General features: G+C 41.9%; 1 protein-coding gene across 1 annotated transcript in view; it reads right to left on the bottom strand.

The window, feature by feature from the left end:
- The window catches only part of LOC137319943 (histone-lysine N-methyltransferase SETD5-like), a gene marked incomplete at its 3' end in the record, with an annotated part of 42,474 nt that extends 20,348 nt beyond the window's left edge, over positions 1–22,126 (bottom strand). The window contains exons 1-7 of the mRNA XM_067981817.1: positions 21,882–22,126; positions 18,297–18,392; positions 14,180–14,431; positions 9,835–10,143; positions 7,229–7,471; positions 6,360–6,501; positions 2,334–2,581 (exon numbers count right to left, since the gene is read on the bottom strand). Of these exons, the coding sequence (XP_067837918.1) occupies positions 2,334–2,581; positions 6,360–6,501; positions 7,229–7,471; positions 9,835–10,143; positions 14,180–14,431; positions 18,297–18,392; positions 21,882–22,058 (1,467 nt within the window). The remainder of the gene's footprint in view (positions 1–2,333; positions 2,582–6,359; positions 6,502–7,228; positions 7,472–9,834; positions 10,144–14,179; positions 14,432–18,296; positions 18,393–21,881) is intronic.
- Positions 22,127–24,395: the final 2,269 nt, after the last annotated feature.

Here is a 24,395-nt window from a genome sequence, read left to right as displayed (position 1 = left end):
ACCAAAGCCTCAGTAGTGCCAGTTAATGGAGCTTCAAACAACCAGCTGAGCAACAAATTGTAGCGTTTTTCTCGGGGGGGGGGGGGGGGGGGCGGGCAGGGAAGCATAGGTAAAGAAAACTGCAAGGACAGAGCTACTGGGTATGTGATTCTATTGGAACAGCAGCTGCATTTTTTTTAAGCTTTGAAACATAGCACACAAAGCCTTGAGAGCTTTAGACTTTACCTTTTTTAGTACAAAACATTTTCAGACTGATCTAGTTTGGAGGTGGGAGTGGGTCTGAACCAACCATTCATTATCATGAAATCACAAACCCATGTATTAATAGAAAAAGGTTGAAATAACCCTCCATGTGTTTTAGGGGAAGCTTTTTGTGAGAATTTTTTTTAAAAAACACTTCCTTGCACTTCTAAAAAAAAATTCCAGGACATTCTTGTTCACATTATAGTGTCACAAAACTGTTCCAATGGTTAATTTCTACATACGATGTAACAAAATATTTTTGTTTTTTTTTAAAATTTGAATCGATTTCTTTAGACTGTTAACAATTTGTTTCTACAACAACAGAGCAGAGTGTGGACAACTAATTCCATCCCTCCCCTGCCTGGGCCCTTCTTCTCAAAACTCCAGACTCAGCTGCACATCAGCCTATTCAATGAGTGAAGAGCTTTGTGTGAGCAAGGGAAGGGGGAAGAGAGAAAGAAATGGACTTGGCTAAATAGAATTGTTAAATGAAGAAAAAAAATCCAAAAAGTGGTTCTGTTGTTCTCAATTATTTTTCTCTCTGTAAAGAATGCTTTAGTAGCAACAAAACTGAATTCATTAAGATAGATCTATGCGGCTGTCACATCGTTCACCTGACGAAGGAGGAAGCCTCCGAAAGCTTGTGAATTTAAAATAAAATTGCTGGACTATAACTTGGTGTTGTAAAATTGTTTACAATTGTTAAGAGTAAGAACATAGCTAAAAGACATTATGTACAACAAATTTGTTTTTTTTTTACTATTAGCCTACATGTGCTTGGAAGAACTACAGCAATTGCATGTATATAAGGTTATCCCACTCTAGTCTTCAAAACTGACATAGTTTACTGTTATATTGTTAGCTCAGATCAAATATTATCATTGTCAGAGTAATACTGAGAATACTTAAAATGAAGCAATAACTTAACTTCTGTTAAGTATTACTTGTCAAAACCAGATTTAACTGGGAGCACTTGAACTCTGGGAGGTGTACTTCTCATCAGATCAGTTTGTTTTGCAACATGATTTACAAATTACTGCAAATCTTCCAGAGGATCATTTTGTGATTTGCATCTTAAGCCTACATCTGCGATCAAGTCTTCAAGAGGAAATTGTGTCTTTAAAGAGCTTCCATCACCTTTTGGAGGCATATAAGCAATAATGTTTGATATTTATGGTGCATAAGGCAACTGTTCTTCTTGCAGCCCACGGCTACTTGATCCTTTCAATGCTCATCTGAAGTGATTTTCACAAGTTCATGGATCTGTGGTATTGATGGCTTTTTTAAAAATTCATTCTCGGGATCTGGGCGTCGCTGGCAAGGCCGGCATTTATTACCCATCCCTAGTTGCCCTTGAGAAGGTGATGGTGGGCCTTCTCCTTGAACCGCTGCAGTCCGTGTGAAGGTACTCCCACAATGCTGTTAGGTAGGGCTTCATGAGTGAATCCTGCATTCTGTTTATACCCTGCAACTGGATGAGAACATGTAGTTCACTGGCAGCCAAAATAGTAGCTAAATGGAAGGTCACCAATAGATCCACAAGACTGGCTATCTAGTCAATTTAAACAGGCCTAAAACTTACAGCTTCTGAGCAGATTCTATCGGAATACCGACTCAAACAGTGCAGGGGGCAGGGGTGGCGGGTGGTGAGAGTACTTGACAAAGTCTGGAGTGTGCTAGAAGCTCTAAGACAAAGACTCACACTCCATCCATACAACACACATTCTCTAAGCTTTGAAACTACATGCACGCCAAAATGTATCTTCATGATGCAACTAACAAACAGAAAAGCTTCTCACTGCCGAGTAATCCAATCAAACAGTCTGAACCATATATTTTGAAAGCAAAAAGGTAGGTACTGCTGATGCCAAGTTGAACTGTTGCAGTATACTTTTGTTCAGCTAGCATAAAACTCCAGCGTATTTGTTTGCATATAAACAAAATTGATTCTTTAAAAAATATTTACTTCTGTCAAATAAGGGACACCATTGGAACAGTTTTATTCACCAAGACAAAACAAAATAATTAACTTGTATCTTAAGAAACTCCTTCAGTGCAGATGGCAGTCCCTTTATTGGAGATATATTTACCTCAAACTGTAGTGGGGTATTACATCGGCTAGCAGCAAGGGAGTGAAGGGGAGAGTAAACTACATTATATCCATTTCTCTTCTCCTCTTCTGGAAACAAGGTGCAAGGCGTCATTACTGTCGGGCTGGACATGACCGTATCTGTGACAGATGCAGGCGCTGACAGTGGACTACAAGGTCCGGGCAAATCAGTCACACTCACGTCCGACAGATACCGTGCCTTTCGCTTCTTCAGAGGCGTTACCAACTCTACAAAACAGAGAAGTGATCAGACAGGCCATTACAGGTTGCAAACAGGTACATTTTAGACAAGCTGAAGTGCTGAGGTTAAGAGCTGGGACACATTGAACCTGCAGAATCATTTTTCCCTGTTTGGGCTCAGTCAATGGTTTTGAGTTATTTCCATAAAAATCCAATATATTCTTCTAGAAATATCACAGAATGCAGATTAACATGCTTGCCACTTGTAAAGTATACCCAAGCAACTGAGCAAAATAAATTCAGACTTTGTTCTGTTACACTATTGCATCATGGACTAGGTTTTACAAACTTGGCCTCAGTGATTTTCAAAATTATGCCTTTTTAAACAACATTATATTGGGTAAATATAATTCAGACAAGTATCGTTAGTAAAAGCGGCAGAGCCCATTTGACTCAGTACAGATGACTGGTCCCATTTATTTCCTGAAGTTAGCAGTCAGGGGACACTTAAACAGCAGATATCCATATATTGCAGGCTATGATGCATTTAGAAATGAGAAGGAAGGGGTGGTGGGATAGCTGTGTTAATCATAAATAACAATGGCAGTAGCAAGAAAGGATATAACTAACAGAGATAGAAACAGAATCCATATGGATTGAGATAAAGGATAGGAAGGAATTAATCACACTGCAGACCACCAAATCGTGAAAAGGAGTGGAGGGAGAAATATGTAGGCAAAATATATGAAATGAGTAAAAAAAAATCATGGGGGATTTCAACTACCCCCAAATAAACTGGGTGGGAGAGAGAGTAAAAAGGGAGATGGGGATGGAGTTTTTACAGTGCCTACAAGACTCCTTTCTGACCCAATATATAAGAAGCCCAACAAGGGAAAAAGCACTGCTAGACCTAGCAATGGTAAATGAACCGAAGAAGATAAGAGAAGTAAGCGTGGGAGAACATCTAGGGAGTAGTGATCACAATATAATACAGTTGAAGATAATGATTGAGACATATGTAGATAGTACAAAGACCAACTATGAGGGAATGAGGATGGAGCTAAGGATGGTAAACTGGAGTCAAATATTGACAAAGTAGAACAACAGTGGGCAATATTTAAAGGGGAGATCAACAGAGTTCAGGAGAAATATATTCCACTAAAAAGTAACTAGCCAAGAATGAGATGCCATGGATAAATAAAGAGGTGAGGATAAAATTGAATCTAAAGAAAAGGACATATGCAAAATGAAGGAGAGGATGACAAAAGGGAATATGATGAACTTGGAAAGATGTTAAAAAGATAATTAGGAAGGCAAAGAGGAAATATATGAAAATATCAAAAAATATAAAAATAGTATTCTATAGGCATAAAAGTAATAAAAGGAGAATTAAGATAGGGATAGGACCTTCAAGGGTTGAGCAAGGTAAACTCAAAAGGAGATGATACTGAAGTGGGAGGGATACTGAATAGATACTTTGCCTCCATTTTCACTGAAGAAACTACCAAAGAGGAAATGACAACAGTATAGGAGAAGTCAAGAGGGATAATATAACAGTTAAGACAGAAAAAAAAAGGATATACTAGAAAAACAAGTCAAATTAAGGAGGACAAAACCCCGGGTCCAGATGGATGGCACCCGCATATACTCAAAAAAATGAAGGAGGAGATAGCACTAGTATCCATATATAAAAATTTAATAGAAAGAGGAATAGTGCCAGAGGATTGGCATCATCAAAAGTAATTCCTATCTTCAAAAAGGGAAATACAGATCAGTTAGCTTAAGATCAATCGTAAGAAAGATACTAGAATCTTTGCTAAAAGATCAGATTAAAAATACATCTAGAGACAGAGATTAAAATAAAAAAAGTCAGCATGGATTTTTAAAAAGGAAGATCATGTTTAACCAACCTTATTTAAATCTCTGAATAAATAGGAAAGAGTAGACAAGGGCAATTTAGTGGACGTGGTGTCGAAACTTAACACTATACCAATGCACTAACACACTCAGACCAGTGTCACAAAGGGAAAAGTTTTACTTTAATTGACTTGTATACAAGGGAAGCTGTATTCTGAACAACGGTCAGAATAACCTCTTCACTGAACAAAGGACACAGTTCACATTTATACAGTGTAATTAGCAATGCCCACCTGTCATAGAATATGGGCGTACATGTACATTCTTTATTGGTTCAGGTAGTTGGTCAATCAAGTAGTGAGCCTGCCTCCTCTGGACATCCATAGCTCATTCCTGTTTTGGCACGTAGGCCTCGTAGGCCTGAGAACACTACCCTCCTTAAATTCTAAAGCTAGTTATCAGTTGGACTAAAGTCAGTCTCAAGGTAACATGGCCTCTCAAGAAACTGTATTCTCATTATATTTTATAGTCAGCAATACCCTTATCTGCTCCGGGGGGGGGGGGGGGCAGACAGTACCAAGCACCTGGACAGCCAACTTAATTATCAACATACCAAGGCTTAAACGTAATTACACAATTGTGTCTTTCTGTGTGTTTGTGCTGTAGCTACCCCATTATGTGAACCAAGGAGTTAACATTGGTCAAATATCCATCATGCATTTCTTCTTTACTATGGTCAAGTAACTGTTCATGCATTTCTACATTAACATGGTTAAGTAACTCTTTATGGACTTTCAGAAGGCTTTCAATAAAGTGCCACATTGCAAAGACTCATGACAACGGTCAGGGTTTGTGGAGTCAGGGATCGGGTAGCAGAATGGATTGAAAGATGGCTACAAAACAGAGAGTTAGCGTTGAGGAAATTTTCTCAGACTGGCAAAAAGCAGGAAGGACTGTCCCGTGCTAGGACAAATATATATATTTGAACTCAGAAGTTGGAGGTATGGTGTTGAAAATTGTAATGATACTAAATTGGAGGGTATAGCCAATAATGGTGGAGGACTGCACCAAAATACAGGAAGACAAACAGGCTTGAATTCAATATAGCAAAGTACGAGGTGGCTCATTTTGGTAGGAGGAATAAGGTGGCCACTTATTCCTTGGAAGGTAAGAAACTAAATGGGGTAGAGGAGCAGAGATCTGGAAGCACAGATGCATAAATCACCAAAAAGAGCTACACAAGTTGATACGGCCCTTTCAGCCTCAGTATCATTCTGGCGAATCTGCGCTGTACCTCATCCAAGGCTAATACATTTGCAAACCTTCATAATGTAAGTTATCAATTCCTACATTACAACAGTGACTACACTTCAAAAGTACTTCATTGGATGTAAAGGGCTTTGAGATGTTCCAAAGTCGTGAAAGGTGCTATGTAAATGCAAATCTTTCTTTTTCTTTCTTTAGTGGCAGCATTATGGGGATCTGTTGAACAAACGTGGTAAGAAAAGAGTAAAAGGAGAAAATAGCCAGGGGGTACAGTGCGCTGGAGCACTAATGGGAGAAAATCATCTGGGTTCCTTCTCCTGATAGTTACGTCGTGACCCATGCTGGAAGTAAATATGCATTAATGTCAAGTGAGGATAGGATCAGGCTTTGCTTTGATGCCCATTGTAGTCAATTAGCCTGCGAACATTAACGGTTTAGGCTTACATCTGAAGAATGGCCACTTGAGGGGTGTGGTGAAGGCTTGGCATCATGCCTTCCTCCACCATTCAGTTCACAATCTCAATTATTTCCTTGCAAGGAAAGAAGGGAAAACCGTAATAAAGTCTTCCTTAGGTCACTTTCTTACACAGCCTAGTGGCCACAGGCAGAGAGGTGTGCAGAGAATCTGACAACTGAACTGTTTGGAATGTATGCTGACTGGATTTGCTGTATATAACGATGAAAAGTTACGTTTTGCACCTACCTGTTGAAGCGTGGGTGTCCTCGGGTATGTCGGGAACGTTGCTGCTGTCACTGCTTTGGTATAAACTTGGTGCTTCTTGATCTAGATCTGGTGTATGGGGAGTTTGTACCATGGCCTCATCCATTGCCTGTTTTATCCACCGCTAAAAAGAATCAACAGATTAATTATTCAACTCGATTTAACAACTCCGCACACTGCTACTACATTGACACCTGTGTGCAAATGGCATTATGTAGGGACACACACTACACAGAACCACAAATAAATTTGAAAGAACATGCCAATCACTAACAAAGATGCAAAACAAGATTGCAGAGAGGTGAGATTCCACAGGTCTGTGGAAAAAATGCATTTGTTAGCCTACTTTTTCAGAACCTGACAATGTCAAGCCTTTTTACAAGGCCTGGCTTGTAGTGTGATGAGCCAGTATTGGATTTTGGTTGTTTCAAACGGTCAGTCAACTATGGATCTGTGGACGGCAGATTCCACCAGAAGGTCCTACGATCTACTTGCCCACTTTGCGCACCAGGAGGACAGATGAAAAAGAGGCTGCAATCTTTGACATTCTACGTATATTTAGAAAACTGACTCATCCCGGCAAAGTGGGTATGCGGCCAGGACGTGGCTAAAATAAAATTTGAGTCATTGCGTTGTGCAGCACTCTCCGCCACAGTGGTGCCAGGGAGGATCCTTGAATCCGGCGTTTTCCACTGGGAATGCAGTTTATAAGTAACTAGTCTGAAGAGCACTTCAAAAGGTTTCAAGTCTAAGATCTGGTATTTTAACTTCAAACTAGCATTTGTAAAGCTGCATGGTGCTCCAGTATAATGGGTCCCATGTTAAGTTGTAAAGATGGTGTGCATGCTTACCTTTTTGCAAGATCCATAGTTGCCATCACACACAACTCTCTGTCTCCGTCTTTCAGGGGTGAAGGGGGAGCCAAAGCGGATGTAGTGTTTAGGGGTTGTGCAAATGTGGGGACTGTGGCTCAGGCCTGGTAGCATGTTCAACGTTGTAGCCAATACAGTAGGATCTGTTGTGATGCGTAATGGCCGGTCATATGGGCAGTCTGGTCGCTCAACCTTGTCATTCAACCATTCTGTAACCAAATACTGAAACAAAAGATGGGAAAAAGTTGAAACAAAAAAAATCAATAAATCACAGCAATTCAATGCAAATTTATAAGTTCCTAGCTTGTCCAGAATTTACCATATAACCTGTCCCCAAGCTGGCCCATCCCCAATATATTTAGATTGGTGCACCGAGTTTTAGGCACTGAATTACGGAATTAAATCTCTTAATTAGACTTCTAAAAGGCATTCAATTCCAGTTCAGCTTTAGGAAATTGGTTAGTCTCAATATCACAAACTTCTTACTTTTTGATTTTAAGCTGCAAAAAATAGGAAAGGCGTATAACATTTCAGTGGAGAGAGAGATTTACATTAAGTACAAACAGATGTTAAAACTGCATATATTGTTCAATTCAAACTGTCCTCTTATGGCAAAGGAATTTAAGTTTATAGCTATAATAGACATTCTGGGTTGATCTGTAACTATGGATACTTTAAGTGGGCTCAAACACCAGTACGCCTGATAATAGGGTCTGGAAGAATAAAGGAACTTTGCTTTTATTGAGAAACAAGAAGAAAGCGACTAGTGACTAATATGGCATGGCCCTGCAACAACAGCTAGAATTATACAAATGCTGAAGGTTTGAGTTGAAGCCAGGACCAGACCATTTAAAACAAAAAGGAATCTGTGACACCAAAGTTCTTTTTGGGTGGGGAAGAAGAGCAGGGAATAGAAGTCAAACACCATGTGTGCTCTCTCAGTAACAGATCTTACATTGTGATAATAAGGCAGTAAAGCTTGATGTAAAACACCAGGAAATGTCAGGAAGGTTGGACATTTACACCCATGGCTAGCTAGAGTAGGGTCCACCAAGGATCAGTGGAAATTGTAAAAAGAAAGTTTAAGGAAAATTTCCAAAATCACTATCACTTTCAGAACCCTCAAAAAAATCCCATCCAACACAGTCAAAGGCATTTTCTGCATCTAAGCAAAGCACTATGCTTTGTATTCAAGTTTGCTGACGATACAAAGCTAAGTGGGGAAGTGAGGAGGATACAAAGAGTCTGCAAAGGGATACAGACAGGTTAAATGAGTGGGCAAGAAAGTGGCAGATGGAGTATAATGTGGGGAAATTTGAGGTTATTCACTTTGGTAGGAAGAATAGAAAAACAGAATATTTTTTAAATGGTGAGAAACTAGTAAATGTTGGTGTTCAGAGAGACTTGGGTGTCCTCGTACAAGAAACACAAAAAGTTAGCATGCAGGTACAACAAGCAATTAGGAAAGCAAATGGCATGTTGGCCTTTATTGCAAAGGGGTTGGAGTACAAGAGGAAGGAAGTCTTACTACAATTGTACAGAGTTTTGGTGAGACCTCACCTGGAGTACTGTGTACGGTTTTGGTCTCCTTATCTAAGGAAGGATATACTTGCCTTAGAGGCAGTACAATGAAGGTTCACTATATTAATTGCAGGGATGAGAGGGTTGTCCTATGAGGAGAGGTTGAGTAGAATGGGCCTATACTCTCTGGAGTTTAGAAGAATGAGAGGTGATCTCATTGAAGGATATAAGATTCTGAGGGGACTTGACAGGGTAGATGTTGAGAGGTTGTTTCCCCCTTCCTGGAGAGTCTAGAACTAGGGACATAGACTCAGAATAAGGGGTCGGCCATTTAAGAGTGAGATGAGGAGGAATTTCTTCACTCAGAGGGTTGTGAATCTTTGGAATTCTCTACCCCAGAGAGCTGTGGATACTGAGTCGTTGAGTATATTCAAAGCTGTGATAGATAGATTTTCGGACTCTAGGGGAATCAAGGGGTCTGGGGATTGGGCAGGAAAGTAGAGTTGAGGTTGAAGATCAGCCATGATCTGATTGAATGGCGAAGCAGGCTCAAGGGGCCGTATGGCTTACTCCTGCTCCTATTTCTTATGTTCTTACTATCATAGAGCCTATGTTATAATGTTAGCCAGATGGCTGAAGCCATTGAATGAATATAACAACAGATAAATCCCATATAATTGCCATGAATTAATTTGGTGATCAAATTACTTCAACGTAAGGCTGATTTTGGAGTCATAATTTAATTAAGATACGTGACTCACAATTAAGAGTCCCAATCATTCTTTAATAATATAATGGATATATGTAGTTGCATTCCACCAGGTTTTGGGATGGTGCCAGTGTTTATTACATGACAGAGGGGTATGATTCATATAAAAATTAGTTGAGAAACTGTTCAGGAATGGGGGGAATGAAGTTTTCTCTGTACATCAGGGTTATAAATCTGTGGGACCTCTTACAGCATGATCAAGGAGTCCAATTTAGGTTTCTCACCTCTAGCTATAGAAGAGGGAGTTTAGCCAGGTCACACTTACACAAATTTACACTTACACACACACACTTACCCTTTTAGTTTTAGGATATTTGAGATTGGTTCGATTTGGTTGGGAGACAACAGTGCTTCCTGATGTGCTCTCCACTCCTGGGGCTCCTACATTTGCCACACCTTCTGTAGAAGTGGAGTCTGTCACCACAGTCCCTGTTGCTCCCTCCTCCACTGCTACCACCTGTGCTGGTTCTGATTGGCTGCTTGCTTGTCGTTGTCGACGTAGTCGCTGTGCTGAACTGGAGCGATAGCGTGAGAAACGATTTTTGGGTCTAGGCTTGGTTGGTTTTGATGCAGGAGGTTTAGCAGGCTTCTCTGGAACTTGCTCCTATTTTAAAGATGTGGGATAATTAACTAAAGAAAAAACCCAGATTCTTCAAGTAAACAGTATACATTCTATAATCCAAAAATTAATCATTAATGAGTCCCTCATTAAAATAATTAATTGTTGGATCTATACCAGGAATTGCACTGTCAAACATAGACTAATGATGACATTGAACAGATTGGGAGAGTCTGACCAGTGATATCAGACCAAGAAACAAACTAAAATAGAATTGGCCTCTAATTTTTAATTACTTTTTTTTTTGAGTGTGACACCCTCTTTTCTCCCCTTAATAGGTTTTCCTCATGCCTCCAGTAGCGAAGGGCAGCCCAGGAAAGGCTTGTCATCTGATTTATTTCTTTCCTACAGCAGTGCACCAAGTTAGGAACACAGCAAGATAGGGAAAATAGAGCTTTTGTCCCAACTGTTTCAACATTCTGTGTTAACCAAAGTTCAAATGCTGACTTATGGACAGTGTAGTGTAAGTCAACCAGAAAACAGTAACTTCATTTCTGGGATTTGGATTTGAACCCAACCTTGATTGATGGGATTAAGAAAGAAAATAATCTGGATAGTCTTAACCTCACCTGCTTGTGAGCACAAATCACATTATTTTATACCAGTTTACAATCATGTTCAAAAGGCTGCTAGATGGATGATATGGAAATAGAAATATATCTGACCAGGAATGTGGGAGTTGGACACATCAGCTAGTTCTTCTGCACAAATATCCCTCATCCTGAAGAACGTGAAGACACAATCTTCAATGCAGACTTCTGTTGAACCTATTTTAATGCTAAAGTAACATATGAATCACTAGGATTGGCACTCTAACGTTACCAACTAGCTACTCTACCTCAGCTGTTCCAGATCAGCATGAAGGTAAAAGCTCACAATGTTCAAGGTATTATTCAGAAAACATGGAAACTTTAGAACACTGATCATTTTTTTTACCTCCTCTTGCATGTTTTTATATGAATTTTATTTTCTTCCACCCCTTATGTATCATGCCAGGCACCATTTCCCAGCTGTCATGTGCTGTTTTCTCTGGCTATGGAGAATGCTTAAATTCTGCCCAATGACTATCCTGTAGCAGATAATAACAAGTCACATCACCTTAACCTTGAAACAGAGACTTGAATTCACTGGGTAAAAAAGATACCCTGACTGGTGTTTTTAGTTGTGTAATGGCCACAATTAGTCTGCCCAGATGTATGCCAATCTCAACAGATATTATAAAGAAATCTTTTCACTCTGCCCATTCAGTTTCTTTAGTAGACACAAAGAAACTTTGATTTTTTTTCTTCATACATAGTGTATACTAATACAGAAGTGGAGATGTTGCCTATGCAAATGATTAAACACATCACCTTCCCAGCACTCTGATCCAAAATAAATCCTCAACCTTATACAGGTACAGATGTACGGCCAGTCAGCTCCTGCCAACTAGCTGGTTACCCAATCTCAAAATGCTATATTGCACCAGCTAGTTGACATTATATGCACATGTATGTATATAAAACCTATTGACCAGAACACCCTTACTGAAAGTCTTAAATGGTCATTTGCCTCCAAGTTGTGCAATTTCTATTCAACCCAACCCTTCCAAAAGCACTGGCAACATCCCAGTATCAGGAATAGTAATTAGGGCATATTCCTTTGAGGGTATGCAGTGCTTTTTGACCACTAGAGTTCTCCAGTACATTCTTTAGAAACATGCAATAGCAACACCCAATGGCAGTTAATCGATACTGCATAAACCAATTCAATTTTTTTTTTACTTAAAAATATTCTGAGGGTCTATATTCAGAAAAAGGCTAAATTATGAAAAATAATTGTCTGCGTTACCACTGACAAACACCCGACAGATTTCCAATTGTGGCGCAGGGCCAAAAAGACAAAATCAAATTCACATTCTTGCTGCCTTCAATGAAAAGTTACAGCATGAACTCTCTCATGATTGCTTCAACTCATAGAGAAGCTGTTTTTTTTTAAGAAAATCATTTTTTTTCTTCTCCTTACACACTATCTGGTTACCCAATTTCAAAATCTGCTATAAAAACAAATATTCCACAACGCCCTTACTGAAATTCTTAGGTGGTTGTTAGCTCAAGATTGTGCAATTTCTATTCCACCTCTCCCAAAAGCACAAGCATACTCCAGGGAAAATGGCAGGCACGCAATGGATGTTACTCTGTAACCAGCTACCGGGAGGTACACAAGAGGATCCTTTAGTGACACTCACCCAATTTTTGCATCCTTCCATAGAAAAAGCACTGAGTGTCCATTTGACTTATTCTCTAAAAACACTTAATTTTCACATATACCACAAGACAGCAAGAAGACTTTTACACAGCTAAATCTTGAGAAGTATTGTACCACATACACTCACATGCAAGACTCGAAATTTATGTCCCTGTGTGGGTCTAAAATAAGAGGTTCTCTTACATGCAGGTCATATCCACCCTCTGGTGTTGCCCCTAGAGGAGAGCAACTTCTCCATGGATTCTGGATTCAACAGCAGCATCATACCAGTGAATTCCTAATAGCTGCTGCCCTGCTCCACTTCTCCAATATTGTGATATCCAAGTAGCAGTTTTGCCTCCCGATTCTAGTCTGGGTTGGTGGTGTAGATATAAAATCACAGATAGGCCAGAAAGATAGACACAGGGGTGAAGAGATTTAAAGTTAACAGGAGATCCAGGACAAATCAGAAGGGGGATAGTTGTCATTTAAATATCACAGCGCGACATGCAGCTACAATCCAGGAAAGGATTAACAGCTAATAGTAATACAATTCTTGAGGAAACAGAGGAAATGTATTTGTGGCAAACTGTTAATACCAAGGTGAGATAAAAGTTTTGTAAATTTAATCCCCGTCTTACACAAGGGTCATGGAATTTTTGGGGGTCATCTTATATACGATTACATATGGTAGCTTATAAAAAAATGTTATCTATGGATTATTGCTTTTGTTCAGATTTTACAGTAATGTTCATTTGCAGTGGAATTCTGAGGGACGCCATATGTGGAATACATTATGTTAAATATATTTGACACATGAAAAATTAAACTAGTTACCAGATGCAGGCAGTAAGGCAGTATACCAGTTTTGTTTGATAATATTTTTAAATTATATACACTAAAAATATGTTTATAAAGACTATGCTTAGGTGTTCGGTGTCAGTGCTGGCTGACACACAACATCACCTCCTACAGACATAATACAATTGGATCTCCACTTAACCCTTCTGGCATTTTCAGTGAGGTGTTTGGAACCGCACTTCAAACACCAATCAAATAGCTTCCCTGATTGTGAAGCAGATAGCAAGCTTCTCCATGTTGTCTTCCCACCACAATTTTATGTGCTTATTTTAATTAAAATACACAAAAGATAACCTTGCTTTGTAGGTTCCTCTTTATTTTTCAAACAATTATCCTTCGCATACTGAAGTGAACTGACACTGGGCTATTTTCTGACAGGTGCCAGTTCAATCTAGCAATGATATGAAGAAATATATTTATCCATTGGAAAAGTGGAATATCTCCTCAACCATTCCCCTTCCCCTAAAAATAAATATTTGTAAACATAAGGGCATAATAACCTCATAATTTTCACCAATTTCCCCACAATTCTTATTTGCTTTTTGTTTTGTCAAAGACTACATGTAGCAGAAAACATGTTACATCATGAGAGCTTGGCAACAAGTTTCACTCCCTTTCAGTATGGATTGGATTCATGGAATTACTGCCTTACCTCTGTTGAAGAGATGAGGGGCAAGAACCACTGATCATCTCACCAGCCATCTCCATTTTCAACTGGCTAAACCCTGAGCAACAAATTATGGAGCAAAGTTGGCTTGCTCACTCCCACAGGTGGAAGTGTCTGAGCAAAACCCATACCCACTGAAGCACAGAATAATACTAGACAATTAGCACCAAGAAAATCCTAACCTTCTCTGCTCAATGTTGTAATAGCAACACTAATAACTTTTCTCACGCTGCTTTGGCCCACTTGCCGTTTGAATTCTCTGCTTACCCCTAGCTGTGAAGTTCGCCGTGTGCTTACCCCTGCAAGCACAGGCTGTGGTGTTCTTGCCCCATTGGGCAGCGGTTCTTCTGCTGCAGGTTCCAGTTTCACCTCCTCCACATCTGTGGTTGGAGTCTCTGGGTTGACGTCGACATCAGGGTGACTAGCACTGCGCTCAACCACCTGTTCACGCCTTTTCTTTCTCTTCTCTAAGTTCTCAAATACCTGCATGATGGCTTCCATCTTCCGCTGCTCCCGCGACTGTGAACAATGAGCGTCAAAGAAAACAAAAAACATAAACATACCACTCAGAGGATCAAAATCTTACCCTCAACAACTTATTTCCTCTCATAGCTCTCCATGTGCAAACATACTGTTCAGTTCCTAGGGGTCAAAGAGTTTTTCTGGATCACCAGTCTTGGTAGAACAATCGTAAGCACTCTGGATTACCGCTGCAATTCTTAGCATTCTTTCTATTTTCCTTTTGTTGTTACTCTCTATCACTATGCCACTATATTTCTCTAGATCAATACTAGCTTATCGAGGCTGAAACAAAACAAAATTCGCTCAAAGCAGATAAAAATATTCCACCCCTCTCTGCCCCCCCAAAACTTGGAACAGCATGTACACCCAATGCACTGCTGGACTTACTTTCTGTTCAGCTGGCCCAAAAGATTGTAAATTTCAGACTTCAACCTGTAGAACTGTGCCACATTCAATACACAACAAGCTCCCCAAGGAGTAAAAGCTCCCTCTTCTGTCCACGCAGGCTCTCAAGAGGCTAATGTGCCATATCCATCCACACTGGCACTCCCAAGTGGCAAGATTGCTGTGTTTCTTCCACACCGGCGCTCCCAGGTGGCAAGCACGCTGCGTTCTCTCCACGTTGACACTCTCAGGTGGCAAATTTTCCATCCAGTTCAAATTCTCAATACTTGTAATTCAAGAGATTTTAAGAGTCACAAGGTCCCACAGGAGTGTACTGGAGATTGGATTCCGGGCACTCATGGGCTCTCTTTTGGATTTTGCAACCTACACGAGCTCTTGATGAGCTTTCTAGGATCTATCATGTTCTAAATATCTAAATCGTCAAAAATCAAGTTTCCCACTTGACATGTAGAGTAAAGGTTACAAGCACAAGAGTGTACAATCAGAAGTTTTCTTTTAAGGGTGGTAGGGTCAAGTGTGGAAAGACCATGCATGAAGGAATGGTCTTCAAGCAGGCATTTCTAATTAGACTGGTTAAAAACCCTGACCTAATATATAGAGAATAAATGGTTGCTGACAGCATCTTACACAGCTACACTATTCAAAGGTTTCAAATAACCCATAAACTGGGAATAAAACCTCAACCAGTTATTTGCCTGAATCCTGTGCATTGCTGGCATGTCAGGTGACCAAGGCCAAGGCCAATATACCATGATACTGTATTTGAGTTTTCATGGTGTCAAATGACAAGAGTATTTTACAGAGAAATAACACTCAGTTTTAGAGAACCATCAATCTTCTATACATTGTTTTCTGTGTTACTGGGTGCAGCATACCAGCATCTATAATACTCAGTTTTAAAGGTATATCACTCCGATATACATTATGTAGTACATTGTGTTAAAGTGTAACACACTTGCGTTTATACAAGATCTAACAGACACAGCCTGACAGAAACAAATCACCCCTGTACACACAAGGATTGAGATGTGATTGTTACTCTTCCTCAGGGTTAGGTACAACACACAGTTCATGGGTTTACAAAGGAACTAATGGTGCTTTAAAGATCTGCACCTATCCTGCCTGATATTATTGAGCCTATTTAATACCTTTGCCAGTTCGGGAACAGTGAGTTGACTGTACCACGGAGTGGCAATTCCCCAATTAGTGAGTTGCCAATCTTAGCCACATTATCAGAAGAAGATGCTTTCCCAGAGGGTGGGCAGGAATGATAATCAGTTGAGATTTAAGATTAGGTTACGTAGCCATACTCTCACAGTAGGGAATAACGGCACGCACGAGCAGATCTATAAGAGGAATAGAAACTAATTTCATAGAATCATACAGCACAGGAGGCGGCCATTCGGTCCATCATGCCTATGCCGGTACTTTGAAAGATCTATCCAATTAGTCCTACTCCGATGGTCTATCCCCATAGCCCTGCAAATTTCTCCTTTTCAAGTGTATCTCCAATTCCCTTCTGAAAGTTACTACTGAATCTGCTTCAACAACCTTTCAGGTAGTGCATTCCAGATTGTAACAACTCGCTGCGTGAAATAATTCCTCATTTTCCCCCTGGATTTTTTGCCAATTATCTTAAATCTGTGCCCTCTGGTTAACGACCCTCCAGCCAGTGGAAACAATTTCTCCCTATCTACTCCATCAAAACCCCATATAATTTATTTTGTTTGCATCCTTAAAGGGGAAAAGGACTTTTCTAGAAAGCAGATTAGTAACTAGACAGATCAATTCAGCTAAAAACTAATATAGAATGAGATCCTGTTGGAAAGATTAATAATTGTATAGAACAGCACAAGACAGTTACAATGAAATAGCTTAATCAATATATGGAGAAGATTTCTACACATTTCCAGCACGAGTCATCTATTCATGCAGCAGAAGGAAGTGGCATCATATGCTGACAGCAGCTCGAGGTTCTGTTGGCAAGATCAGGATAGACCTAATTATTACTCAAGCCAGACATTACACACATACAGAACAGCAGGACTGGATGATGTTAAATACAAGTGAGGGATTCTGACCATAAAGCTGCCTTTTCTTTGTGGTTGTTGGGGGGGATGGAGGGAGGAAGAGATGTAACTTGCTGAATACAGCCTGGGTATGGCAGCATGATGATTATGGTCCTGGACCAGCAGACCAGAGTTTGAGGAGTTCAAATAACCCATCGCAAGTTGTGAAACTAAATTCAATAAATCTGGCAATATGTGGTCTAGCACCAGGGGGAGACAAATGACCACAAAAGCTCACAATGACATCCTTCAGGAAAAAGATTGCGGCTCCAGTCCAACAATACATGGTTCACTTTTAATGTCCTCTGAAGTGGCCTAGAAACCACCCAGCACCTTCTCAGAGCAACTAGGGATGGTCAATAAATATAGCCTTACCAGTGTTGCCCACATCCTGAGAACAAATAAAGAGAGATGGGCTTATAGGATTGTGTCTACATGTCTCAGCTGTAAGGTTCTGGGTCTTCCAAAGAATGTATGAGCCAGAAAAGAGACATCAGTTCGGTTTGGGTGGATCAGTGATAATTAGGATTATAGTCCTGTTCACGTATGTTTGCTTAATTGAGATCAGTAAACTAACAACCAGCATCAAAATCTATTTTGAAATTGTTCCATTCATAAAAATTACTAATCTAGCCAGTTTACCACAGCAAGGTGCATATTTCATTATCAGTTAACATGGAGACATAATCTGCATTCAATGCTGCCTGATGTCTGACAAAGAAACCTACATCATACCAACACTCTCCAGTGTGAGTCAGATTGCTAACATTATACTGACATATAAAGAGGGAAACATCCCCTACTCTTGAGCAAATGTATGGCTCCCTCCCTCCCACAGACGGCATTGCCCCATAAAAGTGCACTGACAGACATTGCTTCGGTTGAGTAAACACACCCGCCAGTTAACCCCTCTCCCAACCAGTTGCTCCTGTTCAAACAGTCCTTCACAGAAAGAGCTTTTCTAGTAACGTTAGGACCCATCACAAATGGCTTTCTCAACTGAAATACCTGCGATTTTGCCAATTCACACATTACTTTCCCCTGTGCAAATGCATGCTACCATTTTCCTTTCCCCAACCCACAACTGTCTCCATTGTACAAGCCCACTTTTCTCTCTCCCAAACACAGCTCTCTCTGTAGCAGTGCCCTGATCTTTCTTTTGCCATATCCAATGGCTATCACATTTGCAAACACACCATTCCTTCCAAGCCTTTCCCCACACACAGCTTCACGACATAAGCGCAGCATTCTCCTCTCCACACCTATTTTTCCTGTAGTGGAAATGGCCAGAGCTCTCTCTCCTGTACTGCAAAGTCCATAATAACAATGTCCATGACTACTAACTGCTGAGAAATCCCTCATCTCCACACTATGACTATATCCCTTACCAGTTTATTTTGTGCTAATGCACGGAGCTGCTCGTCCATCTCCGACTCCTCGTTTTCTTCTTCTACTTTTATTCGATCTCCCTCTCCGGGCCCTTCCTGTTTATAGAAAATGAGGTAAACACAATGAGTATTGTACAGAAAAACTGTGAATACAGCACCACAATGCCACCCGTGAAGTATAATATAATATTTTACTGCACACAATGACATCACTTATGTCACAGCCCTTCCTTGTGACATCATAAAACAATTCAACCACCTTCAGTAGCAAGCTTTTGCTTGATGCAAGTCTATACTTTTTCCTCCCATACTTGAGGTATAAACAAAATAGCAAGTGTAAAATTCTCACACTTCGACAAGTGAGGATCAACTCACAAATGTATTGCTTAAGAACTGAGGTCATCCTTTTTGAACACCAGAAAATTAGCTTAAACTGCTTTCTGATGCAAATTTTTGAATTGTGTGTTATAACACTTGAGATAAAACCATATTTCTAGTTATTTTCCCATACAGGATACACATGCCAGCTAGATATAATATATTTAACAAATGATCTGACTAATTCCTACATAATTAACGAGATCACAAGGATTTTTTTTATGTTGAATCCACCTACTGGATAAATGCTGCATCCAATGGGTCCCCAGTATTGATCAGAGGTGGCATAATTGGAAGTACTTTCTTAAAAAAAAATTGCTTCTAAATGTTAATCGTTAAGTCAAATGTGCTGCAGGTGTTTCAACATCTAGCAACATCATGTCATCACAGATGGCAGCCTCCATCCAGACCCTTTCCCTTGCATGGCTTTTTTATTTAATCATAAAAACAGTTGTAAATATTTTTTTTGAATTGGTACGAGAAATCACAGTAGTTGCTCCAAAAATGTAAAAACAATACTCACCAACTGAACAAAGTAGATTTGAAAAATGATGGATAAAGGGTTTGCTTGATGGGGAATAGCATCTGCTGCTATTGATGTATCAGATTGGAACAGCATATTGGCGCAGTGCAAGGAAATTGGTCACCGTATGTAATACAGCAGCTAATGATGCAGTAAATTTTAACATACATTTTAGATGTGTGAGGGGCAACAGTTATTCAGGTAAATTCAAAAAGATTCGATTGAGGACATGGTTGGGGCAATATCACATTACCTTCTTTTCTAAATTGAAGTGTTTTACTGCCTCATTCATCCAACAATACAAAAGGGTTGTCCTGACAAGCAAGTTCAAACAGGGGGCAGAGCACTGGTCATAAATCAACTAGTAGCCATGATGTTAAGGTTGATCACTTTGATCCCTCCCTGAATCTACTGCCAAGATCCAGAGGAAGCTCAGTGACTTCTTCTGGAAAGAAAAGAGGCACTGGGTCCCTGCCGCAGTTTTGTCTTCCACTTAAAGAGGGTGGTCAGGCGCTGGTGTGCATTCACACACACGTTGGAACTTTTCACATTCAGACCCCGCAGAGATACCTGGACATGGGAATTCCTCTAAAGCAGTGAGTGCTGGCATTGTTGTTCTTCCACCAGATGCATGGCCTGAATTATGACAGGCAGCACTTTTCCATAAAACTACAAGGAGTACGCATATCTTTATAAGAGCTGCCTGCCTTTTACTGCAACTTTGGAATCTGGAATTCACTTCCAGAAGGTGCTCTCTGGGGTAGCAACCATTCTGTCTGAGCCGCTCCTCCGCAATCCCCATCTGTGCATCGGCTTCAGTGGCACGTAGCTGTCGGAGAGGAGGGCCCTCACTTTGAAGGTACCCAGAGTCAGGAAAGTACTGGATGGCAGTGGAGTGGGCTGGATGTCGCCAGAGGAGTTAGCTGCCCGGATGTCCAAACTGCAGCCCAAGTTATTCAGGCGCTAAAAACCACACTCGGCCCTGACTCAGGAGTGTCGAGGGTGCTCAGCCAAATGGGGTGATTCCATCCGATCTCACTCCTGTTTGGACGGAGTTGCTCATCGGTGCAAGGCCCCAAAAGGTCCCTCAGGAACCTCCGCCTCACAACTTGAGCCTTCTCGGAAATTCCCTCCATGCCATTCCAATTCTGCACAAAGAGATTTCCAATGGGTTATTGCTACAAACACACTAATTCCTTGCCCTCATTTTCCATCCGGACACACCTTGGCAAAACATCTTACTGGCCGGCAGAAGCGAGCGCCTCAATGGAAAGCCTTGAATTCGGTGATGCTCCCCTGCACCATTGGGGACCTCAAAGTGAAGAGCGCCTCACAGAGTGGTGGCTTCAAATATCACACTTAACCACGTTACAGATATCCAGACCTCTTGACCTCTTGTCCACTTTGCAACCTGGATGAGGACACCATTTATATTTATTTGCAATGTCAGAAGTTGCAGGCCCCCTTTCACTATTTAAAAGGGCTGCTCCTCAACTTCTGGTTGAATTTTAGTCCGATGCTCTTGATCTTCGGTCACCTGGTACATAAGGGGGAGAACATCCTTGTGGGCCTGCTCTTGGGCCAAGCTATAATCAGCATTCACAGGGCCAAGATGTGTAGGATTCACAGGGAAGCTCATTTCAACTATTTGCCTCTCTTCTGTAGCTTTGTGCGCACCCGAGTGACCCTGGAGAGGGAACATACTGTGTCCACAGGTACATTTGAAGCCTTCCGTGGCCGGTGCACACGACAGGACGTCAACTGTATTATTAATAAAAAGAATTGGATTATGATTTTGTTTTATTTTTATTCTGTATACATCTCAGTTTGAGTGGACCATTGGTACTAGTGATGTATTAGTGACGCCCTCCTCCTGAGGGGAGCACTTGTGATGTTTTTGTCCTGGAGGCATTGGGTTACGCCAGTGCCACTCCACTGGTCCAGTTCAAAATAGCCTCAAGTTCAAATAGTGAGCATAGTCTGTTATGTTCATATAAGGAAAGGAGTTCTGTGACAACCGTAACGTAAGTGTGTTATCTTAGCGGCATAATACAAGTGCTCCAGTTGTAACATCAGCAACAGTGCAATTCTGATACATGCATCTTCCTCTCTCTTCTCCCCTCCCTTGCACCATACGACCTCCACTACATTAGGTACATTTCAGAACATGATGTAAATGGAATGAGCTAGGTATTAGAGGCGGTGGCTGTGTAATAGCCCATTTATGTTCATGAGCTTTGAGCCAATAACCCCTTCTGGTAATCCTGCCAAAATCTGTGTGCTGGATAGTTACTTAAGGGAAAAAGAAAAGACAGCAGTCAAATAGTCTGGCTCATTAGCTGAACACCAAAAGAAACCACATAGTTATACCCCAAATTGAGAGCGCCCAAAATTAGTTTCAACAGATGAACCTGTTAGAAAAACTAGTGGGCTGCTTTGTACATCAGATTTATTCTACATTAATATTTCAAAATTATTTCTCTCTCAAAATTTCTTCTTGAAAACTTTTCTCTTTTATTCTTTCCAACCTTAGTGGCCCCCTCACCTTGTTCTTTCAATTTATGTAAAAAAAGCAAAACGTGACTTAGTTTACCACCAAATTAACCAATCATTTGTGCCTCACACACATTTGGACAAAACTCTACTATGGCAGTTACCTTCCAGTAATGTGTGTGCATGCATACCTCACTGTCGCTTGCTGGGTTTTGTGCAGGTAACTCTTGTTGGTCTTTGGATTCCGCTGGCTCCTCCTGCTGCTGGTTGCTGTTTTCATCAGAAGCCTGATTGAGCTCCGACTCCATCTCCCATTCTTTCCGCCTGGCTTTTCTCCGCCTTGTCTCTGCACCAATTGGGGGCTCCATCGATCCCTGGTTATGTTTCTGTACTGGACAATTCTGGTTCCCCTTGTGGCAGGCACAGTCAACCTTATATTTGCTATTATTAAGTGAATAATACAAATTTTATTGAATGAGCCTTTTCCTTTTCAGTTTCATTTTGATTTGCAAATCTCTGATTAGCAAATCTATTCTATCAACTTACCCTACATAAAGGTTGACAAAGATGTGAAACGCACAGGAACAGTATACCACTCCCACTTGCATGGGCATCAGTGATGTCAAATAAGTACCGACTTTGATTACCAACACAATTCATCCCACTCTCAAATACCAGCTCTGCTACTCGGGATATTCAACATACTCAGTTTACACGATATAAAAACAAGAGGCCCACAAGAGGCATAACGATGCCACACAAAACATTCCCCTTTACCTGTTGTGTACTGCTCATGGGCAATGAGCCACATACGAGTCACAGAGTACGCAGATAGTCAAGTGAATATCTATTCACTGCCCAACAGAGCGTTTGCCAGGCCATTCATCTCAAGACACGGAGAGGGCGAGGCAGACAGAGGGCGAGGCAGACAGAGGGCGAGGCAGACAGAGGGCGAGGCGGACAGAGGGCGAGGCGGACACACACACACACACACACACACACAGCGAGACCGACACACACACACACACACAGCGAGACCGACACACACACACACACAGCGAGACCGACACACACACACACAGCGAGACCGACACACACACACACACAGCGAGACCGACACACACACACACACACAGCGAGACCGACACACACACACACACAGCGAGACCGACACACACACACACACAGCGAGACCGACACACACACACACACACACACACACACACACACACACAGCGAGACCGACACACACACACAGCGAGACCGACACACACACACACACACAGCGAGACCGACACACACACACACAGCGAGACCGACACACACACACACACACACACACAGCGAGACCGACACACACACACACACACACACAGCGAGACCGACACACACACACACACACGGCGAGACCGACACACACACACACACACAGCGAGACCGACACACACACACACACACAGCGAGACCGACACACACACACACACACGAGACCGACACACACACACACACACACAGCGAGACCGACACACACACACACAGCGAGACCGACACACACACACACAGCGAGACCGACACACACACACACACACACACACACACACACAGCGAGACCGACACACACACACACACACACAGCGAGACCGACACACACACACACAGCGAGACCGACACACACACACACAGCGAGACCGACACACACACACAGCGAGACCGACACACACACACAGCGAGACCGACACACACACACAGCGAGACCGACACACACACACAGCGAGACCGACACACACACACAGCGAGACCGACACACACACACACACACACACAGCGAGACCGACACACACACACACACAGCGAGACCGAGACAGACACACACACATACAGACAGACACACATACAGACAGAGCGAGACCGAGACAGACACACACACATACAGACAGACACACATACAGACAGAGCGAGACCGAGACAGACAGACAGACACACACAGTGAGACCGAGACAGACACACACACAGCGAGACCGTGACAGACACACACACAGCGAGACCGAGACAGACACACACACAGCGAGACCGAGACAGACACACACACAGCGAGACCGAGACAGACACACACACAGCGAGACCGAGACAGACACACACACAGCGAGACCGAGACAGACACACACACAGCGAGACCGAGACAGACACACACACAGCGAGACCGAGACAGTCACACACACAGCGAGACCGAGACAGACACACACACAGCGAGACCGAGACAGACACACACACAGCGAGACCGAGACAGACACACACACAGCGAGACCGACACACACACACACAGCGAGACCGACACACACACACAGCGAGACCGACACACACACACAGCGAGACCGACACACACACACAGCGAGACCGACACACACACACAGCGAGACCGACACACACACACACACACACACACACAGCGAGACCGACACACACACACAGCGAGACCGAGACAGACACACACACATACAGACAGACACACATACAGACAGAGCGAGACCGAGACAGACACACACACATACAGACAGACACACATACAGACAGAGCGAGACCAAGACAGACAGACAGACACACACAGTGAGACCGAGACAGACACACACACAGCGAGACCGTGACAGACACACACACAGCGAGACCGAGACAGACACACACACAGCGAGACCGAGACAGACACACAC

The sequence above is a fragment of the Heptranchias perlo genome, unplaced genomic scaffold, assembly GCF_035084215.1.
Source record: "Heptranchias perlo isolate sHepPer1 unplaced genomic scaffold, sHepPer1.hap1 HAP1_SCAFFOLD_945, whole genome shotgun sequence".
Taxonomy (NCBI): domain Eukaryota; kingdom Metazoa; phylum Chordata; class Chondrichthyes; order Hexanchiformes; family Hexanchidae; genus Heptranchias; species Heptranchias perlo.
The sequence above is the reverse complement of the archived record's forward strand: the minus strand, read 5'-3'. Positions and strand labels throughout refer to the sequence as shown.